General features: G+C 35.9%; 2 protein-coding genes across 51 annotated transcripts in view; one reads left to right on the top strand and one right to left on the bottom strand.

The window, feature by feature from the left end:
- Bent (projectin protein bent) overlaps positions 1 to 19,470 on the bottom strand; it is a 105,089-nt gene that overhangs the window by 10,552 nt on the left and 75,067 nt on the right. For all 50 annotated transcript variants that reach the window (XM_083046943.1, XM_083046979.1, XM_083046980.1 and 47 more), the window contains 21 exons: positions 18,801 to 19,100; positions 18,258 to 18,560; positions 17,486 to 17,944; positions 11,030 to 11,152; positions 9,906 to 10,793; positions 9,339 to 9,641; positions 8,316 to 9,197; positions 7,824 to 8,079; positions 7,246 to 7,571; positions 6,774 to 7,076; positions 6,166 to 6,550; positions 5,583 to 5,788; positions 4,897 to 5,357; positions 4,002 to 4,536; positions 3,626 to 3,820; positions 3,047 to 3,530; positions 2,713 to 2,968; positions 2,186 to 2,520; positions 1,947 to 2,062; positions 329 to 613; positions 116 to 255 (listed from right to left, as the gene is read on the bottom strand). In XM_083046943.1, coding sequence (XP_082903069.1) covers positions 116 to 255; positions 329 to 613; positions 1,947 to 2,062; positions 2,186 to 2,520; positions 2,713 to 2,968; positions 3,047 to 3,530; positions 3,626 to 3,820; positions 4,002 to 4,536; positions 4,897 to 5,357; positions 5,583 to 5,788; positions 6,166 to 6,550; positions 6,774 to 7,076; positions 7,246 to 7,571; positions 7,824 to 8,079; positions 8,316 to 9,197; positions 9,339 to 9,641; positions 9,906 to 10,793; positions 11,030 to 11,152; positions 17,486 to 17,944; positions 18,258 to 18,560; positions 18,801 to 19,100 — 7,541 coding nt within the window. The remainder of the gene's footprint in view (positions 1 to 115; positions 256 to 328; positions 614 to 1,946; positions 2,063 to 2,185; positions 2,521 to 2,712; positions 2,969 to 3,046; positions 3,531 to 3,625; positions 3,821 to 4,001; positions 4,537 to 4,896; positions 5,358 to 5,582; positions 5,789 to 6,165; positions 6,551 to 6,773; positions 7,077 to 7,245; positions 7,572 to 7,823; positions 8,080 to 8,315; positions 9,198 to 9,338; positions 9,642 to 9,905; positions 10,794 to 11,029; positions 11,153 to 17,485; positions 17,945 to 18,257; positions 18,561 to 18,800; positions 19,101 to 19,470) is intronic.
- Positions 11,817 to 15,967, top strand: LOC145941110 (uncharacterized). Its single transcript, XM_083046986.1, has 10 exons — positions 11,817 to 12,168; positions 12,701 to 12,820; positions 12,939 to 13,056; positions 13,338 to 13,581; positions 13,783 to 13,893; positions 14,169 to 14,259; positions 15,207 to 15,343; positions 15,527 to 15,659; positions 15,742 to 15,839; positions 15,925 to 15,967. Exons 1-9 carry the CDS (start codon positions 11,947 to 11,949, stop codon positions 15,790 to 15,792), a joined length of 1,227 nt encoding a protein of 408 aa, XP_082903112.1. The 5' UTR covers positions 11,817 to 11,946; the 3' UTR covers positions 15,793 to 15,839; positions 15,925 to 15,967.

The following is a 19,470-nucleotide window of genomic DNA, read 5'->3' as shown; positions in this document are numbered from 1 at the left end:
AAGACCAATGAAAACATCTTATCAATATCGGTTTATGCTATAATGTTGGTACTTTATATCGGAAGAGAAAAATAAAATCATTTCTTTGATGATTATGTCTCTCTATTGAACTTACGCCGGCCGGATCCAGTTTCTCGACAATGTAATTTGTGATCGGCGAACCGCCATCGTCGAAGGGCGGTTTCCACGTTAGCGTGCAGGTTTCCGGAGTGATATCAGAGATGTCCAAGGGCGCCAGCGGCGGCGACGGTTTGTCTAAAAAGAAAATTATTTTATAATGTAATCAAAATACGTCAAAAAATATATACTAATAAAGTAATAAACTTACCGACAACGAGGACCTTGCACGAGGCAGAGTCGGTGCCGACGGTATTCGTGAGGTATATCGTGTACGTGCCAGTGTCCGACCTCTGTGCCTTCTTGTTGATGAACTGCGAGGCCACATCGGTCGTCTCGAACTTGATTCTCTCGCTGGTGAGAACCTCCTCGCCGTTGATGGACCACTTAGGTTTTGGTCTAGGATTGGCCGTATAAGGCACCGTGATGGTAAACTGTTCTCCTGCGATGACGGTCATGTCGCGAATGCTGAGATCGCTCGTGATCTTCGGTGGGACTGTAACGAAACGATTGACATCTCGAATTATATCCAAAATTCATCAGCAGTCATGATTAATGACGATAGAAAATTTAATTGCAAAAGAAATGTATACTCCATGCAGTTTTAAGTAAATCGTAGTTTCATAAATTTATATTAATAATGTGAATTAATTAAATAATCTTTAATATTAAACATTCTAGTCTTTCATACTTTTCGTTAATATCTTAGATTCTATATATATATGTATATGTGTTCATTTTCAATGTTCATTAAAATTCTTTGTAAAGAAAATCTCTATTTATATGTATACAAATTATTTTTTCGTATATTAATTAATTAATATTAATTTTAATATTATATTAATAATATTGTAATATTAATGTAATATTAATTAATTAATTAATTAATATATATATTAAGAGGTGAAATATTAAAACGACCCAACTGGCTAAGATAATCTTTATTAATTCGACATAAAACAATAAAGATTACGTTTCGACCTTTGGTTCAGGTCCTTTTCAAGTCTAAAATTAAATAAATTAATGATACAAAAATATGAAAAATAACGGACGAAAATATTAATTATATAATTTTGTAATTTTTTAGAAAATAGCGCAAACCTCAATTATATTTTAACAAGCATACCTTAATTAAGAACAAAACTTTTTTCCGACATAATCACAGGTTGATTGAATGTGTCGACTAAACGCTTCGTCGAGAATGAAAACAAACAATGCTTAACAGCTTTAATAATTTTATCATAAATAGGATTTAAACTCTCAGTGTCTTTTTGTAGGTTAATCGTGTTGTTAAGTTTTTTTATAAAAAACATTTCCGCTATCTAAAAAACTTAACATGATTAACCTACAAAAAGACACTGAGAGTTTAAATCCTATTTATGATAAAATTATTAAAGCTGTTTAGTATTGTTTGTTTTCATTCCCGACGAAGCGTTTAGTCGACACATTCAATCAACCTGTAATTATGTCGGAAAAAAGTTTTGTTCTTAATTAAGGTATGCTTGTTAAAATATAATTGAGGTTTGCGCTATTTTCTAAAAAATTACAAAATTATATAATTAATATTTTCGTCCGTTATTTTTCATATTTTTGTATCATTAATTTATTTAATTTTAGACTTGAAAAGGACCTGAATCAAAGGTCGAAACGTAGTCTTTATTGTTTTATGTCGAATTAATAAAGATCATCTTAGCCAGTTGGGTCGTTTTAATATTTCACCTCTTAATTTTTCTTCACTGGCGACACGAAATATTTTTAATATAATATACATATATATGTTTTTTTTTAATTTGGAACAAAATCTTTAAAGAAGATGCACGTATACTTACATGGCGGTGCACTGGCGCGAATGACGTCGGAATTGGAGCTCCAGGGTCCACGGCCGGCTGCATTTTCTGCAGCTACGCGGAACTCGTAATCGTGATTCTCGATCAACCCGGTGACCCTGCGAGATCGACGAGAAGAATTAATAAAACACCTCATTAAGAGAGACGCTGAGATCTTTCGAAAAAGTAATATAAAAACACGGGTAGAGGAGAAGAGTAGTAAATACATCATCATCGCTCACTTGTAAGTGGTATCGTGCACCAGAGCCGGCGTGGCCTTGACCCACTTGTCCTCGCTCAGGAGACGCTTCTCGACGACGTAACCAAGGATCGGCGAACCACCGTCGTGACGCGGCTTGCTCCAGGTGATGGTGATGCTGTCCTCGGTGGTTTCCACTCCGCGAGGCGTGCCAGGAGCGCCTGGTGGATCGAATGGATGTCGTGCCTTGATCGGATCGATCGTCATCGCCGGATCCGATGTGCCATACTGATTCTCAGCCATCACTCGGAACTCGTACACCTGACCGACCGTCAGATTTCTGACCCGCACGAACGGTGTCGTGACGTAGCTGCTCACCTGCAAATTTGTTTCTCCTTAGACTCCAGTATTGCATGTATATTCAAACCAAAGACAATTTCAGATTTTTTAAAAGGTCTCTATTTTTTATTATTATTTTATTATTTTATTATTCTTCTTATCTCATATAAAGTATATAAAGAATGGTATATATTTTTAATCAATATTTCATGATTTTTCTATATTTCTTACCTTGGACCACGTGGCGGCCTTCGGTTCCTTCTTCTCAATTACATAATTAGTGATATCAGCACCGCCGTTATCCTTGGGCGGATTCCAGAAAAGAGTAAGAGCGTCACCGCCGAATTCATCCGCGCGGAGATTCTCAGGTGGAGCAGGACGATCGAGGACTTTGACGTTGACCGTTGCCGTGTCGAAACCGGATGAGTTGCGTAATTGAAGTCTGTATTGTCCTCCGTCCGAACGTTTCGCATTCTTCACCACCAGACTACAGCGGAAGATGTACAATGTTATTAAATCTAATTAGCTATTACGATAAAGAGAAATATCTGACAATATTATATACCTGGCGAAATCATCAGCCAGTTGCTGATGGACACGCGAATCGGTTTCATCCTTAACGACGTCGTTGGCAAACCACGTGGCGGTCGGTTTGGGGAAACCTATATAAGGCACGTGAATAGAGAAGTCCTCGCCGGCGCGAACAGTGATATCGCGAACTCCACCGAGGTCCATGACCGGCTTGTTGGGTTGTTCCTCGATGACGATGGGATTGCTGGGTCGGCTCGGGTCACTGCTACCGACATCGTTCACCGCGAACACCCTGAAGAGGTACTCCTCGCCCTCCTTCAGCTTCGGTACGGTGTACACGTTGCTCGGTATAGGTGCGCCGTTGACGTCCGACCAGTCAGTGTCGTCTTTGGCCTTCTTCTGAATGATATAGCCTCTGATCTTCGCGCCGCCGTCGCTTCGCGGTGGTCGCCAGCTCAAGGTCACCGAGTCCTTGGTGATTCTGTCTGCTTTAGGCGGCTCGGGTGCGTCGGGACGCACTGCAAAGTTAATGATAATTAATATAATAAATATAATCTTTAAATACTTAGTTGAATTTATTATAATATATGAATGATCGATAAAATATGCTTACGGCGTTGGTGTCCAGCTGTGATAGGTTCAGTAGGTTTGCTGGGTTTGCCAGAACCAGCTTCGTTGACAGCGATCACTCTGAATTCGTATCGCGAACCCTCGTGAAGATCCTGCACGGTAAACGTCGTGTTCGGCGTCGGGTAGTTGTTGACCTTCAACCATTCGCCGCCACGTTCACGTCTCTCCACATAATAACCTGAAGAAGATAAATAATGTAAATCATACGTAAGATATAAATTAATTTTAATTATAATTTTGTTGAAAAAAAACGAGAAATTCTTTTCACGAAAATATATATCAAATATATATTAAATATATATTAAATATTATTATAATTGTTATGAATATTATTATAATTTATTCTGACAAATACGTACCAGTAATAGGTTTTCCACCAGTGTTGATAGGCGGGTTCCACATGAGACTGCAGCTGTTAGGAGTGTAACCGAGAATCTCAGGCTGACTCGGCGCATCAGGCGGATCGTAGGGACTCTTAGCGATCACGGGTTTGCCCTCCAAGGGCTCCGACACTCCGTACATATTCTCGGCACGGACTCTAAATACGTATTTTCTGCCTTCAATTAAGCCCTTGGCCGTGAAGCTCGTTCTGGGAACGTATCCGGGTACTTGTCGCCAATTGTCAGATCCGTAATCCGACACTTCGACGATGTAGTTCGTGATGTCGGAGCCGCCGTTGTCCACCGGTGGATTCCAGGATAGCCCGACGGATTCCTGCGTCGTGCCGGTGTATTGCAGAGGACCCTGAGGCGGTCCAGGCTTGTCCACGACTATCACCTCGATGTCGGCGGAATCCTTTCCGTGCTCGTTCGACGCGGTCACGGTATACATGCCGCTATCATCTCGCACGGATTTTTCGATCAACAGCTGCGTTCGATCGCTCTTGGTTTCGGTCTGAAGATAATAAAGATGGGAAAATGAAAACAGACTTGAATAAAAGATATACAAAAATGATTACAATAGTAAAATAAATTATATGAAATGAGAAGTAAAGTCTGAATTTGTTCAACACAAAAAAGTATCATAAGATAAAATTAAGTTGTTGATATAAATATTATACGAATATTTTTTATAAAACATATATCCTTCATAAGAATTGTGTGCAATACAAATATATATAATTAAATAAAATAAATAATTCTCTGTGTAGTAAATATATATTTATAATAATTTAAATAAATAAATTTAATATATATAAATATAAATACAAATATATGTTGTAAATATAAATATAGGATAAGATGATTTATATACCGATAAACGAAGAGTCTCTAGGAGTGATTTTCCATCCTTGACCCATTCGATCTTCGGCGTAGGTGCACCAGACAATGGTATATTGACGTTGATCGGTTCTCCAGCGCGGACTTTGATCTTGCGACCGATCAGAGCGTCCAGATGAAGCTTCGGCTTCTCCTTCATGGGTTTGGCCGTGAATACGGACGAGGTCTCGCTTGGTTTTCCAGCACCGGCGGCGTTTATAGCCGACACGCGATATTCGTATTGATGACCCTCGGTCACGTGGTCATCATAATATTCGGGATACCTGACGGGCTCCTTATTCTGCTTTATCCAACGACCGGTGGCACGATCGCGACGCTCCACATCGTAGCCGATGATCTTGGAGCCGCCGTTGCTGATGGGCGGAGTCCATTTAATCTTGATATGATCCTTGTCGGTGTCCACGCATTCTGGCTTGCCAGGTTGTCCAGGAACCACTGGAGATCGAACATAAAAATGTGTAATTAAGAAGAGAGAAAATCTTAAAAAATTGACATTTTGTCAAACATCAATAATAATAAATTCAATCAATAATTATTTAAAAAGAGATTTCATAATTATTCCAAAGTTATTTACTATCATATATACACTATTTTAATTAGAATATTCAATTGTAATTAGGAAAACTGATAATTGGTATTTTCTATTAAAAATATGCTCACCAAATTGATTCTTGGCAACGACGGATCGGTCGGTAGTCAGCGGCTCGGAGCGACCTTGTAGATTTTCTGCACACACGCGGAATTCATACGTAGTTCCCTCGAGTAATCTTGGCACAGTTGCATGATTATATTTGGGATTAACGTGTGTAACTGCTGGTACCCAGCCGCCACCATGTGTAAGATCGCGTTTTTCAATGATATATCCGCTATAAAAAACAAAATGCATACATGTGAGAAATTATTTTGCAACATTGATATCACACAATATGAAATCTTTGACACAGATTGTTGTCAAATTATTAATGTAATAATTATGTTACTTCTACATAAAATTAAAATTTATAATAAAATTTTTTCTTATAAAATATTTTATAAATTAATTTTTTATACATAATTAAACTAATTAATATTATTTGTGCAATTATTCGCATATTATTTAAAGTATAGAATAATAAAGAGAGGATCAATTAAAAAATATATAAAAAATTTTATAGAAGAATAAAAATATAAATTAGATATATCATGTAAAAGAAAAATCAGAAATTTGCTTCATAAATGTGATGTGTTTTGAAAATTGACTCACGTAAGCTCGCTGCCGCCATTATCCTTGGGTGGCTTCCACGAGAGCGTGACGGACTGACCGGTGATCTCTTCATATTGCAAAGGACCTTCTGGTGGTCCAGGTTTGTCTAAAACGGTTACTTGGAAGCTGCCTTCATCTACACCGCTGCTGTTCTTCAGCAACAAGTGATACAATCCCGAGTCGGATCTCTTGGCGTTGACGACGTGTACGATCGTATGGTAGCCGATCGACGTGATCGTCGTCCTGTCGTTGGAAGTCAATTCCTTGCTTTCTACGCTCCACGTCACCTCCGGTGTCGGTTCGCCAACAAAATCGATATCGACATGGAAAATCAATCCAGCCTTGATACGAACATCTTGCAAGGGGGTCTTGATCTTCGGGGCCACTGCAAAAGATGAAGAGAGTTGAGTGTTTTTCAACACAAATAAAAATATAAAATATAAATAATAATAATAATAAATACAATAATAAAATATAAATTAAAAAATATTTGAAGCTTTACACGACTTACAAATATATATTCGTTTATATAAAATAATTTTTTTTTGTTTTTTATAATTAAAGTGTATCGCTCTTTCAATTCATTTTTTTAAGAAAACAAAACTTACAGTAACGTGGCTTGGCAGTGACGAGATCGCTGGGTTCTGACGGTTCGGATTGACCGGCGGCGTTGACGGCGATTACACGGAACTCGTACTCCTGACCTTCCGTCAGATCCGGAACGGTCGTGCTGGTTTGACCTGCCGGCACGTGCACCGCGTTCACCCAGTAAGGGCTGCCCTTCTCCTTCTTCTGGACGACGTAGCCCTTGATCGGTGATCCGCCGTCGCTCTTCGGCGCTGGCCATTGCAGATCCACGTGGTCCTTGTCCCAGTCCGTGATCTGTGGTTTGCCAGGCGCATCTGGTTCATCTGAAGGTCGCAGAGAAACGAATGTATTACTTGACTTATCAAAATAATAAATTACATATCATTATTTTATTTTATTTTTTTCTGAGATATTTTCTGATATATTATTATCAATTAAATTTTGGAATTTTTTAATTTGCTTTTATTTAGACCCGTTTATAAAGCCACTCACCAAATTCATTCTTCGCGATAATGCTCTTCGTGGTCTCGAGCGAATCGGATTCTCCGATGTTGTTAACAGCCTTGACGCGGAACAGGTACTCCTTACGATGGGTTAGACGACTGACCTCGTGACTCAGTACCATACTCATGCCGGCGTCGGACCAAGTTCCACGAGATAGATCCATCTTTTCAATGACATAGTGCAGAATAGGACTGCCACCGTCGTCGAGAGGATGTCCCCAAGTTAAATGGCAACCCTCTTTGGTGACGTTGCTGACCTCCAGCGGTTTCTCCGGTGGCGCCGGTCTGTCAAGGACAGTGACTCTCGCGCTGGCACTGAAAAAACGTCATCATTCATTATTTATCAATTTTCCGTTTAATTAATAATTATCAAAAACATGTGTGTGATTAAATTATTATTAATATATAATAATATAATAAACAATTATTGAAATTTATAACAAAATCTAATTATGTTATTAAAATTTTAATTATTAAAAGAATTAATTTTATAAAAATTTTATTCAAAGTATATAATATTTAAAAAAAATTAATATTAAAATTTCCTTTTATAATATTGTCAATTACCTGAAACTGCCATGCTCATTTTCCAAAGTCAAAGTGTAACGTCCAGTGTCGCCACGAACTGAGAATGGAATTTCGAAGGAAGTTTCGGTATTGGTGGTGTACATTTCGTGACGAGCATCGGCTACGATCTGAACTCCATCGCGATTCCAAGTTGCCTTTGGTTTAGGCGACGCTACGATGGGAATGGTGTAGCTGATCTTCTGACCGGCGCGCACTACCAAATCGCTCAGCAGATGAGTATCGAACGAAGGAGCAACTGTAATTAATTATAAACAATTATGAGTAAAATATCAGTGTGTATATATATATATTAAAACAAATATATATTAAAAAAATTCTTATTTTTTCAAGTGAAGAATTTTGTGTGTAAAAGAAATGTACTGTTATGTATACAATAAAAAAAATATTTATGTGTGATACAGTCTTGGACTAAAATTCTTCTCAAGATAATTGATTTAAGTCGATCGTGTTAATTTCTCGATTAAAACTTACTGAAACGCGGTTTGGCGATGATCGGTACCGACGCATCGGACGGTTCACCAGGTCCGCCCTTGTTGACAGCGACGACCCTGAACTCGTACTCCTGACCCTCGGTCAGATCCGGTACTCTGGCGCTTGTCTTATCCCCGGGCACCTCGACCGCCTTCTCCCACTGTCCATAACGCGGTCGTTTCTCGATGATGTAGCCAGTTATGGGTGATCCACCGTCTTTCTTAGGTGGCGCCCATTCGAGATCCACATGATCCTTGTCCCAATCGGTAGCAACCGGCGTTCCGGGCTTGTCAGGCTTGGCGAACGGATCTTTAGCGGTGATGGTATCCAATCCAGTCAACGGCTGGGATTCGCCCTGCTTGTTAACTGCCCGCACGCGAAACTGGTAATCGTGACCCTCGATCAGGTGGCCCACCTGCGCCGAGGTGGTACTAGCCTCGGCCACGGGCACCCAGCGCATGTTCTCCGTGTCCATCTTCTCGACCTGATAGTACTGGATTTCGGAGCCGCCGTCGTCCTTGGGCGGCCGCCATTTCAGAGTGCAACCGCTTCTGGTAACGTTGTCGATCTTCAGCGGACCCTCAGGCGGTGAGGGCACGTCCAGCACGTTCACCGTCAACGTGGCGGAATCCTTGCCGTTCACATTTCTGGCCTCCAGTGTATAGACGCCCGAATCGGAACGTTTTGCCTCTATTATGCGCACTTTGGTGTTATAGTCCTCGTTCGTGATCTTGATGCGATCGCTCGCCATCACCGTGGCGCCCTTCAGCGACCACTCCTTGCTTGGCGGCGGTTCGCCGATCACCGGCACGTCGAAGTCGAAGAAACCGCCAGCGCGTACTTTTACATCCAGCATGTACTTCCTATCGATCTTCGGTGGAACTGAAGATAGGATATAAAACACATCATTAAAAAAAATAAACATGTTTATAAATTTTTAAATTTCAAATTAAATTACTATTGAGACATTCTATTTTCTGAAATGTACGCTATAACTATAACAAATTATTTGCAAATGCTTACGGTTCTTAGGTCGTGCCAGATGAGACTTGGACGCATCCGACGCTTCGCCAGGACCAGCCTTGTTGACGGCCCTCACGCGGAATTCGTATTGCGTTCCCTCGACAAGGTCGTTGACCCTACCCTGATTCGCGTCACCATCGACCTCCGCGCACTTCTCCCAAGTTGGACTATACTTATCGCGTTTTTCTATGACGTAACCAGTGATCGGTGATCCGCCGTCTTCGTCAGGACGTTTCCAGTGGAGCTCGACAAAGTCTCTGTCGTAGTCAACCACCTCGGGCGTACCTGGCTTTCCTGGCTCGTCTGCAAAAGAGATACAATAATACAATAACAAAAAGTATTAATAATTATTAATTAAAAATGTTAGACGCAAAAATTAATCATTGAAAATATTTGCAAATTTAAAAAACATTCAAAATTTTTCTGTTTATAAAAATATATATTATTATTATTAAATTAAATGTATCATTAAGTTAATTTATCTATTAAAAATATTATATTCAATAATTTCTTTTTTTTTAATAAAATGTATACAGTTATTACTTTTTGTAAAAAATTTTTTCTTACCGAAGGGATTCTTTGCCTCGATGCTCTGCATAGCGGTGAGTGGCTCAGACTTGCCCTGCTTGTTGACAGCCCTCACCCTGAACTTGTACTTGTGCCCTGGCGTCAGGCCTTCTACCTGCAAGCTTGTTTCTGGTCCGTCAGTTTCCCCGGCTGGTACCCAACGACCCGTAGCCTCGTCCATCTTCTCCACGACATATTTCTCAACCGGTTGTCCACCGTCGTCCTCTGGCGGCTTCCACGAGAGCTTGCAACCCTCGGCGTGCACATCGGACGTACGTAGCGGACCCTGGGGCGGGCTCGGCTTGTCCAGCACGGTGACCTTGACGAAGGCCTCGTCCCGGCCGTTAATGTTCTCCGCGATGACGGTGTACTTGCCGGATTCCGCCCGCGTGGCCATTCGCACGTTCAGACTGGTGTTGTAGTCCACGTGCTTCACCTTTACGCGATCGGACGGTCGAACTTCCTTGCCGTTCAGCATCCACTTGGTCGTCGGCGGTGGCTCGCCCGTCACCTTGCAGTCGAAGCTGAAGTTCTGGCCGGCCTTGATCCTCACCTCGATCAGATTGGTGCGGTCAATCTTGGGCGCCTGGTTGCGCGGTTTCGCGATAATGGTCGGAGTGGCGTCCGATGGTTCGCCTGGACCAGCCTTGTTCACGGCTCTCACCCGGAATTCGTACGGCTGGCCCTCGATAAGGTCCGGCACGGTGGCGGAAGTCTCGTCCGCCGGAACCTCCAGGGCCTTCTCCCATTCGCCATACTTGTCCTTCTTCTCGATTACGTAACCGGTGATCGGCGAACCGCCGTCGTTCTCTGGTGGGGTCCATTTGAGATCGACGTGATCCTTGTCCCAGTCGGTGGCTCGGAGGTCACCTGGTTTTCCTGGTTCGTCTGCGATTAGATACAAAAGATCGATATAATATATTTTTATATATTTTATATTTAATTATTTTAATTACATGTTTTATATTTTATTTTATTATATAAAATACTTATTTTATATTTAATATATTTCTAGATTCTTTCAGATTGAAAAATAGTTCTGTAATTTGTACTCTTGCAGCAATGTTTGTGTATGTTTTAATTGTTTTATATTTTGAAGAATGATATTTGATTAAAAAATATACCGAATGGATTCTTGGCTACTATTGCTTGCTCTGCTTCCAAAGGCTTCGACTCGCCCTCAGCATTGACCGCGGATACTCGGAAGAGGTACTCCTTGCCAGGTGTTAGACTTGTCACCTCGAGATCTATAATAAATAAATTTTAATGTTATAAATATCATCGATCACTATGTATATAAATCAAATTATATACTTTTCAAGATCTTATATGTATATTTTATCAAAATTATAAATGAAAACTTTATTAATAAAATACAAAAAAAAAATACTAAGCGCTCTATAATATATATTTATCAATCTTTTACATAATTTGTATCTTCAGTTTTTTTCAATTTTTTATAATTAATATATATTGTAAGATTTAAAAAATTAAAAAAATAAAAATATGTTTGAGGAAAATAATAGAGCGATAAACTTGATAAGAAATATATTTAAATCATAAAATATCAAAATATTAATCATCGTCAATTTGAAATTTAAAAGTGTCCTCAGATCTGATCAATTCATCTTAAAAAAAATAACATAAGTTTTACCATAGGCTCGATACTAAAATACTCAAAGGCTGAACGATATTTCTCTCGAGGAGCAAACGTACGTCATGAATGCGCGTAATGAAATGAAGGGTGCGAAATTGTGGTATAAAAAAAAGTGGCGATTACGCATGCGCGACTTTTGCGTGAAATATCCCTTATCAACAAATATTTTATCCTCTTTTTGATGGGAAAAAGACATACGCTCAATTTCCTCGCGTCATCAAATCGATCGCGTAATTAGGGACTGTGTATAGAAACATTATTGAGAAAATGCAAATATTCTCTAGTATCTTGTGTCACCTCGAGTTATACGAAATTAAGTAAATTGTTATACGAAATTAAGTAATTTGTAAAATTTATACTAGAGAAAAAACTAAATAATAGTTAATGGATCAATGGAAAAAGGAGGGGATAAACCTAACTCTTGTCGGCTACTTCTATCATACGTATCCCAGATCTCGCAAAGAGATGAGCTTCAAGACTAAGTATTTTAATCTGAATAGAATTCTTCTGCTCGTTATTGGCCTGTGGCCCTATCAACAATCAAACCTTATTCGATTTCAATTTATTTGTCTGTCTAGTATTCTGACGACGAATGTTATATTTCAGGTAAGTTATTCTAATAGTAATTTAATAATAATATTATCATAATGAGAGAATTACTGCAAAAAGCAGTCTTTCATCCCATAATTTAAATATCACAATTTAGATTAACATGAAATTATTATATGTCAAATATATTATAATTGTATATAATCAATAATCACATAGCTGTGTTATAGTTTATTTATATATATATATATATATATATTGTATATATTATTATACATATATATACGTATATATATATACATATATAATTCTGTATATATTTGCATTCTAATTCATTAAATATTTTTATTATAAATAGAATTCTGTCATAAATTATCAGTTTAATAATATAATAAATAAGTTTAATAATATATATATAAATATATTTAATATATATATATATATATACATATATATATATATATATATATATAAGTTTAATAATATTAAATATACAATTTGTATTGTGTTCGCTTCCGTGTTCGTGTCTGTGTGTTTATGATTTTAGAAGAATAACTTTTAATGCAAATTTAAGTAAAATTATTTACAGTGTACAGTATTTTTCTCACAAAAATGTACTCCGGATCTCGTCATCAAAGTTCTAGCTTCCGTATTTCTCTTTACTTTCTGTATAACAAAATACAACCTATTTTCTCTTAAACTTGAACTTGTAAGTTGACAGTTTATTAGTCAGATGGGATAAACATTTTCTTGTAAAATTGTTATACAATGTTTTTGACCTTATTATTTTTTTATGTGTATATAAAAACGATATAAAATGCTGAAAGATGAAGGATATGTTCGAACAAATGTTCCATACATGTAATAAATTAAAAGACGCAAACGAAATTGCTATTATAGACGAATATGGATATAATGGCAAACGTTGTACCACTGTGCTTACAAGTAAGATAATTTTTTCAAGATTACAATTTCTTTGTGTACATAATAATCAATAAGTAATAAATATTTTCAAATAATTTCGAATAAAATGATAGAAAAGACAAAGTAAGCAATTAATCGCACAATAAAAATCGATCATAAGTGGGAACAAATATTGAAGTTTAAATTTTAATAAAAATACGTTTAAGTGTGAGATAATAAAGTGTAAATCAATTTAAAAAATACAAATATATGGCAGAAATTTAAATGACAATTCTCTTTTTTATAATTAATATTTTTTGCAGTAATTGCCGTTTTCATCATATTGGCGTTTATCGTTGTATCACTTTGGCCGGAAAGTTTATCGACAAATTCGTCTCGACATAACTTGCTAATCGTGGAATATTTTATCAATCAAGAGAAGTATTTTTATTTAATATTGCTACACTCCACTGCATCACTTTGCATCGCTCTGATTGCAATGGTAGCGATAGGAACAATGTTCATTACTTATCTCCAACTTACTTGTGGAATGTTTAAAATTGCCAGGTATAGACGTGCGAATTTAACAACGGCTATAAAGATTCGGATAATTTATAATTTTTAAACAAATATTTAAACAAAACACGTTAAATTTAGTCATAAAAGTATTTGATGAACTTTTTTTGTTAATAATCTATTTAATTACTACACAAAATCTATAAATTAGTACACTAATCTATGTAATTACTACATAAACGTTATTTATAGTTATCGTATCGAACGCGCAATGAACATCAATATGCTACAAAATATTAATTTCAGAAAAAATATTTTCAAGGGTTTAATTTGTGCTGTGGATATTCATCGGCAAGCTATGAAGTTTGTATACACTCGATAATATGCGAGTCTTATTATACAGACTGGTCCACCGAAAACGTAATACAGACATATTCTTTGGCATTAAACTATTTGGTCAAAAAACGCTCGGACAGGTCAACTTTGTTGTCAACATATTAATTGGCTATTTTCGTTCACCTAACTTCAACCCCCAAAAAGGGGTTAATTTCACCCTAAAAATTTCACCCTAAAAATATGTCTGTTTCGTTTTCGGTGGGCCACTTTATATACATAATAACATATTTTTATTTTTAAAGATTGGCCACATTCTTCCTATCCAATAGTCAAACAATGATGTTTTGTTTAATAATGTTAGGAGTAAGTTCTTTAAGTCTCAATCTATTTCGAGTAAGTTTTCTATTTTAGTATTAATTCTACTTTTGAACAAGCGCTCGATGGCTTCCCTAAGATATACAAGAATATACGGTTGTTTCGTTATTACGTGACAGTACTCTTCTATTAAGTATCATGAGATCCTAATTTATCTATTTCGGAATACAACCTATGTGTTATAATCACATTTGATGTACAGTTAAGATATATCGTACAAGAGATTGATTACATAAATTCAATTAAAAAAACATAAGAAAAGGAGTAATCGTTCCGTAATTTTTTTTATACGCGATTCTCCAATCTCTAAATTTCTATCATGTAACAATTTTGAACAATTTTCAATTAAAGTCACAAAAATAGTTATTTTAATGTATTGTATTTCTTGAATTAGCGTGTTTTAACTCTGGTATACGACATATTGAAGAAGTTTTGTTCTAATCAATATTAAATAAGTTGTTTCATTTTTAACGACCTTGGAAAACTCTTAAGTTTGAATAAAAATATTGAAAAATGTTTGTGATACATTGTCAAATCTTAATTCATAATTTTCTCACACTAAATCTTATATTTAATCATAAATATCGAATTATTCGACACAATAAACCATAATCAACACAACAAATTCCTTTTAAAGATTGAAAATTCTAACAGCATACTTAATTTGATTGCAACAGAATTTCTCCAACAAGTCACATACGATAATTATAACACAGTAAAATACATTAAATTTAAAATATAAATAAATAGAGATAGAAATAAATAAAATATTTTTTACAATTTTAACTTTAAATTTTGACGTAAAATTGTGACGTAATGGTAATATAATAATTTGAGAGCTAGAATTATATTCAGCATTTAAAACATTATGAAAATTGATGAGTCTTTTCTTTGTGTTCAAAAAAAGTTATTTTTTTGTTGTCTTATTACCGCGAAACATCTTAGATTTGTCTTAAATTTTTCAGATTGCGTCATCTGAAGAGGATGTCAAGGAATTGTTAATATCTTTTGGTAATATAAGTGTCATTTTCTTATATATGTTCCTATCCAACTATATCGGTCAGATTATAATAGATCACAATCATCAAGTATTTGTTACCGCGTAAGAGAAACATATCTACAAAACAGTATGTATGAAGATTCACACTGTTACATTAAATGTTGGGATCAATATTTCTAAACAACAAATATACATGCTAAAGTTTACTGATTAAGAATGCATCTAATTGTAAGATTTATCGATATTTTATCGACAGATTCATCAATTAAAAAGTTTTTTGTCTAGGTATAACACTCGGTGGTATCTAGCTCCATTATGTATACAGAAAATGATACTGTTTCTGTTACAAAGAAGATCGAAAATTTTTAGTTTGAACATCGGTGGAATATATGATGCATCTATGGAGGGTTTTGCTATGGTATAGGAAGATAGTAAAATATATATATCAAAAAGGTAGCATATATATTATAAGCTAACAAATGGGATATCTTTCATTGTAGCTAGCGAAGGCCTCGGTATCCTATTTTACAGTCATGTATTCTATACGATAACGAGATTATAATACTTCAAATTGATAAATTGATTGACTAATAGCACGGTAAGCTTATAGGTTTTTAATAAAGAAATACTACTGTTTACATATTTTTTATATATATTAGAAAAATAGAAACTTCTATTTTTAGTGTATAACACGAGAGTGTAGAGCTTTGGCACTTTCCATGCAAAAAAAAAAAAGAAAAAAATACAGAGAAAATTATTCAAGATATTATTGCGCATTATATCCTTACAATGCATTGAAATTGAATAATGTGCGTATAACGTGTACTTCAAATATAAAAAAAATAAAGTACAATACAAATATCATTACATTTTATATTGACTTTTTTTTCAATTTCAATATCTTCAATGCACAATATTTTTTAAATATTTAGTGCCAGCATCCACACACATAATTTTTTGAATTTTAATAATTTATTAAAGCTCTCAACAATAAATAACACGTGTTCTAAAATTAAAAAAAAAAAGGTTAATTTTATTATAATGACGTAAAAATAATGTTTAATAGAGAAAGATATTAATATAGTGAGAGAGAGAGAGAGATGAAATCTCTTCTCAATGAAATCTTAATTGTACTAATTATCAATTTTTTTGGAATTCAAAAGCGCATTGATCCAATTAATTCGTTTTAAACTAACTTTAAACTTCGCCGAATAGATCTGATACCATAGTATTCAAGGCGGAGGAAAATGTTTTTTTCGACAATCCAACATCTCTTATGAGTGCGTGTACACATTAGAATGAAATATCGGCTTCAAAAAGAAAAAAAAAGCCTGCATGTGGTTATAATGCAAAGAGTTGTCCACTTGGGAAAAAGACATTCATTTACGAAGCACTTGCAGCGTTATATCGATCGTGTACACATTTTATGGGGAAATTTAATTAAATTGCGTGTGTTCCGATCTCACGGTTCTATTTGGCGTACTTTTTTGTGTTATGCAGTACTATAGTAATTTTAACTGCAATTTATACGAGGGGAAAGAACTTGTGGAATATTGAATCGATTAATGCAAAAAAGGGGGACGAGCGTAACGTTGTCGATTTTTTCACAGTCACGCATGTTTTTAAGATCAGAAAGAGATAATCTGTATATCGTGACATAATATTTTAGTCTTTTTTAATAAAATACTTCTGTTAGGTATTTGTTTCCTTAGTCTTTTAATGATTACTATTTTGTTTTAAGTATATAAAATTTTGATATAATCTTGATATTATTTATATAAAAAAACTCTAAGCCCTAATATACTCAAATATAAACTGAAATTATTTCGCATGAGACATTATTTGCCAAAAATGGTATAAAGAATTAGAAAGTTAATTTATAACATATTTACGCACTATATATGCATGTAAATAGATTATATTATCTACGTGTGTGTGTAGATTTCGAGTAAAATATATTAAAAAATGCAATATTCTAAAAAAATAAATATTCTTAAAAATATAAAAGAAATAAGTAATATTTTGCACATAATTTTTTGAATACAATTTGAATTATTTTAAATTATTTTATTACATATAAATAGAATATTGAATAAATTTTCTATAAATAATAACAAAAAACTTGAATATTATTTAAGAGTAAAGAATTTAATAATATCAAGTATTTAATAACTATGCGCATGTTGTATTTATTTCTTTTATCTAAAGGAAAATCTAGAGATCTGTAATCCAGCGATTACTTACTCGGCTCGGTGGAACGACCACAAGGTACCCAGCATCCAGTCTCCGGGTCCATCTTGTCCACCTGGTAGTACTCGATAGGCGTGCCACCGTCGTCCTTAGGTCTCTTCCACTTCAGCTTGCATCCCTCCTTGTGCACGTCCGACACCTGGAGCGGACCCTCGGGCGGCGTCGGTTTGTCCGTCACCGTCACCTGCACCGTCACCGAGTCCTTGCCCGACGAATTACTGGCCGTGACGGTGTAATCGCCGCTGTCGTCCCGCGACACCGGACGTATGCTGAATTTGGTGCTGTAGTCGCTGTTGTCGATCTGCACCTTGCGATCGGAATGAAGCGGTATCGCGCCGTAACGCCACTCGATATGGGGCGGCGGCTCGCCGATCACGTTGGCGTCGAACTTCAGCATCGAGCCAGCGGAGAGGGTAACGTCTCTCAGATTGCGCCTGTCGATCTTCGGGGCCACTGCGATGAATGATTAGATGATCATTAATTAGATGCCAATTACAGATTTAAACAAGCAATGCGTTTTATTGACATTATTTTTGGAACGCGCGTACGTTCTGTGACAAGGATGCTGTTTACAGATTATTTGCGCAATTAATATTTGAGATATGTGGGTCAGTTATTAAAATAATAGTATTTGTCATAATTATTACATAATGTTAATTAATTTCTAGATAATCTTATTAAATTTTTCGAGAAAAGAACCATCTCAGAATTGAAATATTAAACGCAAAGATGAAATTAAATGTAAACTAAATTTTCAAATACTTACAGAAACGTGGTTTAGCGGTGAACGTCTTGCTAGCTTCACCAGGCTCCGACTGGCCGGCTTTGTTCACGGCGATTACGCGAAACTGGTAATCGTTGCCTTCTATCAGACCATGCACCAGGGCTTTGGTGACTGGTGTTTCGGTCTCCAAAGCCTTCTCCCACATTGTGCTGTATTTGTCTTTCTTCTCGATGATGTAGCCCGTGATGGGTGATCCGCCGTCGCTGACAGGCTCTTTCCAAGCAAGTTCGACTTGGTTGGCCGTCCAATCGACTGGCTCTGGTGCTCCAGGTGCAGTTGGAACGGCTACAAAGAATAATTATAGATAAGCAATTATCATTTTAGAGATAATTCAAGTAATAATAAAGCTACAATATAATGACCATATTTGCATAATCCAAACTCTACAGAAAAGAGAATTAAGAATTAAGAGCAAAAACATATTAAAAATAATTTTTAAATTAATTATAATTCCCTCGAAAATATTACCGAGGAATATTAAATATTGTTGACTTTTCAGAGGATTATGATAAAGGATTCACTTACTAAATGGGTCTTTAGCTACGATAGAGCTGAAGGTCTCCAGCGGTTCAGATTCTCCTTCCTTGTTGAGTGCCTTGACTCGGAATTTGTATTCGTGTCCGGGTGTAAGTCCTTCGACCTTCATTTCGGGTGCGGTTGTTTTTCCGACCGGTAGCCAGACTCCAGTTTCCGGATCAAACTTCTCCACAAGGTAGCCTTCAATCGGTTCTCCACCGTCGTCCTTGGGTTTCTTCCATTTAAGCGTGCATCCTTCCTTGTGCACGTCGGATACCTCCAGTGGTCCTTCCGGCTTGCCAGGTTTGGCTGATAAACAATTATAATTTTATTTAAGTCGTTAATATGTATCTAAAGAAAAACAAATATTTATATATATGTTTAATTATAAATTGTTTTAAGAAATATTTTTATATATTTTTCAATATTTGTAATATATTTTAAGGAATATTTTTATATTTTTTAAAATATTTGTAATATATTTTAAGGAATATTTTTATATGTTTATAAATATTTGTAAAATATATATTTTTTGTATAAAATATAGACTGCGAAATAAAATTTTTTTATGATAAACTTATAATATAACTTATGATAATAATTTTTTCAGTTACAACAAATTTAAAAAATACTTATAAAAATATTAATATATGAACTTCTCAGAAGCCAAACTGATCAA

The sequence above is a fragment of the Prenolepis imparis genome, unplaced genomic scaffold (genome assembly GCF_030444845.1).
Source record: "Prenolepis imparis isolate NDT839.2.m4 unplaced genomic scaffold, iyPreImpa1.0 SCAF_9, whole genome shotgun sequence".
In the NCBI taxonomy this organism is placed as follows: Eukaryota; Metazoa; Arthropoda; class Insecta; order Hymenoptera; family Formicidae; genus Prenolepis; species Prenolepis imparis.
The sequence above is the reverse complement of the archived record's forward strand: the minus strand, read 5'-3'. Positions and strand labels throughout refer to the sequence as shown.

What these genes read in the sequence shown, in the direction of transcription:
- LOC145941110 (XM_083046986.1), top strand. Translation starts at nt 11,947, where the DNA reads ATGGATCAATGGAAAAAGGAGGGGATAAACCTAACTCTTGTCGGCTAC. An exon ending in TTTCTCTTAAACTTGAACTT is followed by an intron (nt 12,821 to 12,938) that starts GTAAGTTGACAG and finishes AAATGCTGAAAG; the next exon opens with ATGAAGGATATGTTCGAACA. An exon ending in GGAATGTTTAAAATTGCCAG is followed by an intron (nt 13,582 to 13,782) that starts GTATAGACGTGC and finishes CGTTATTTATAG; the next exon opens with TTATCGTATCGAACGCGCAA.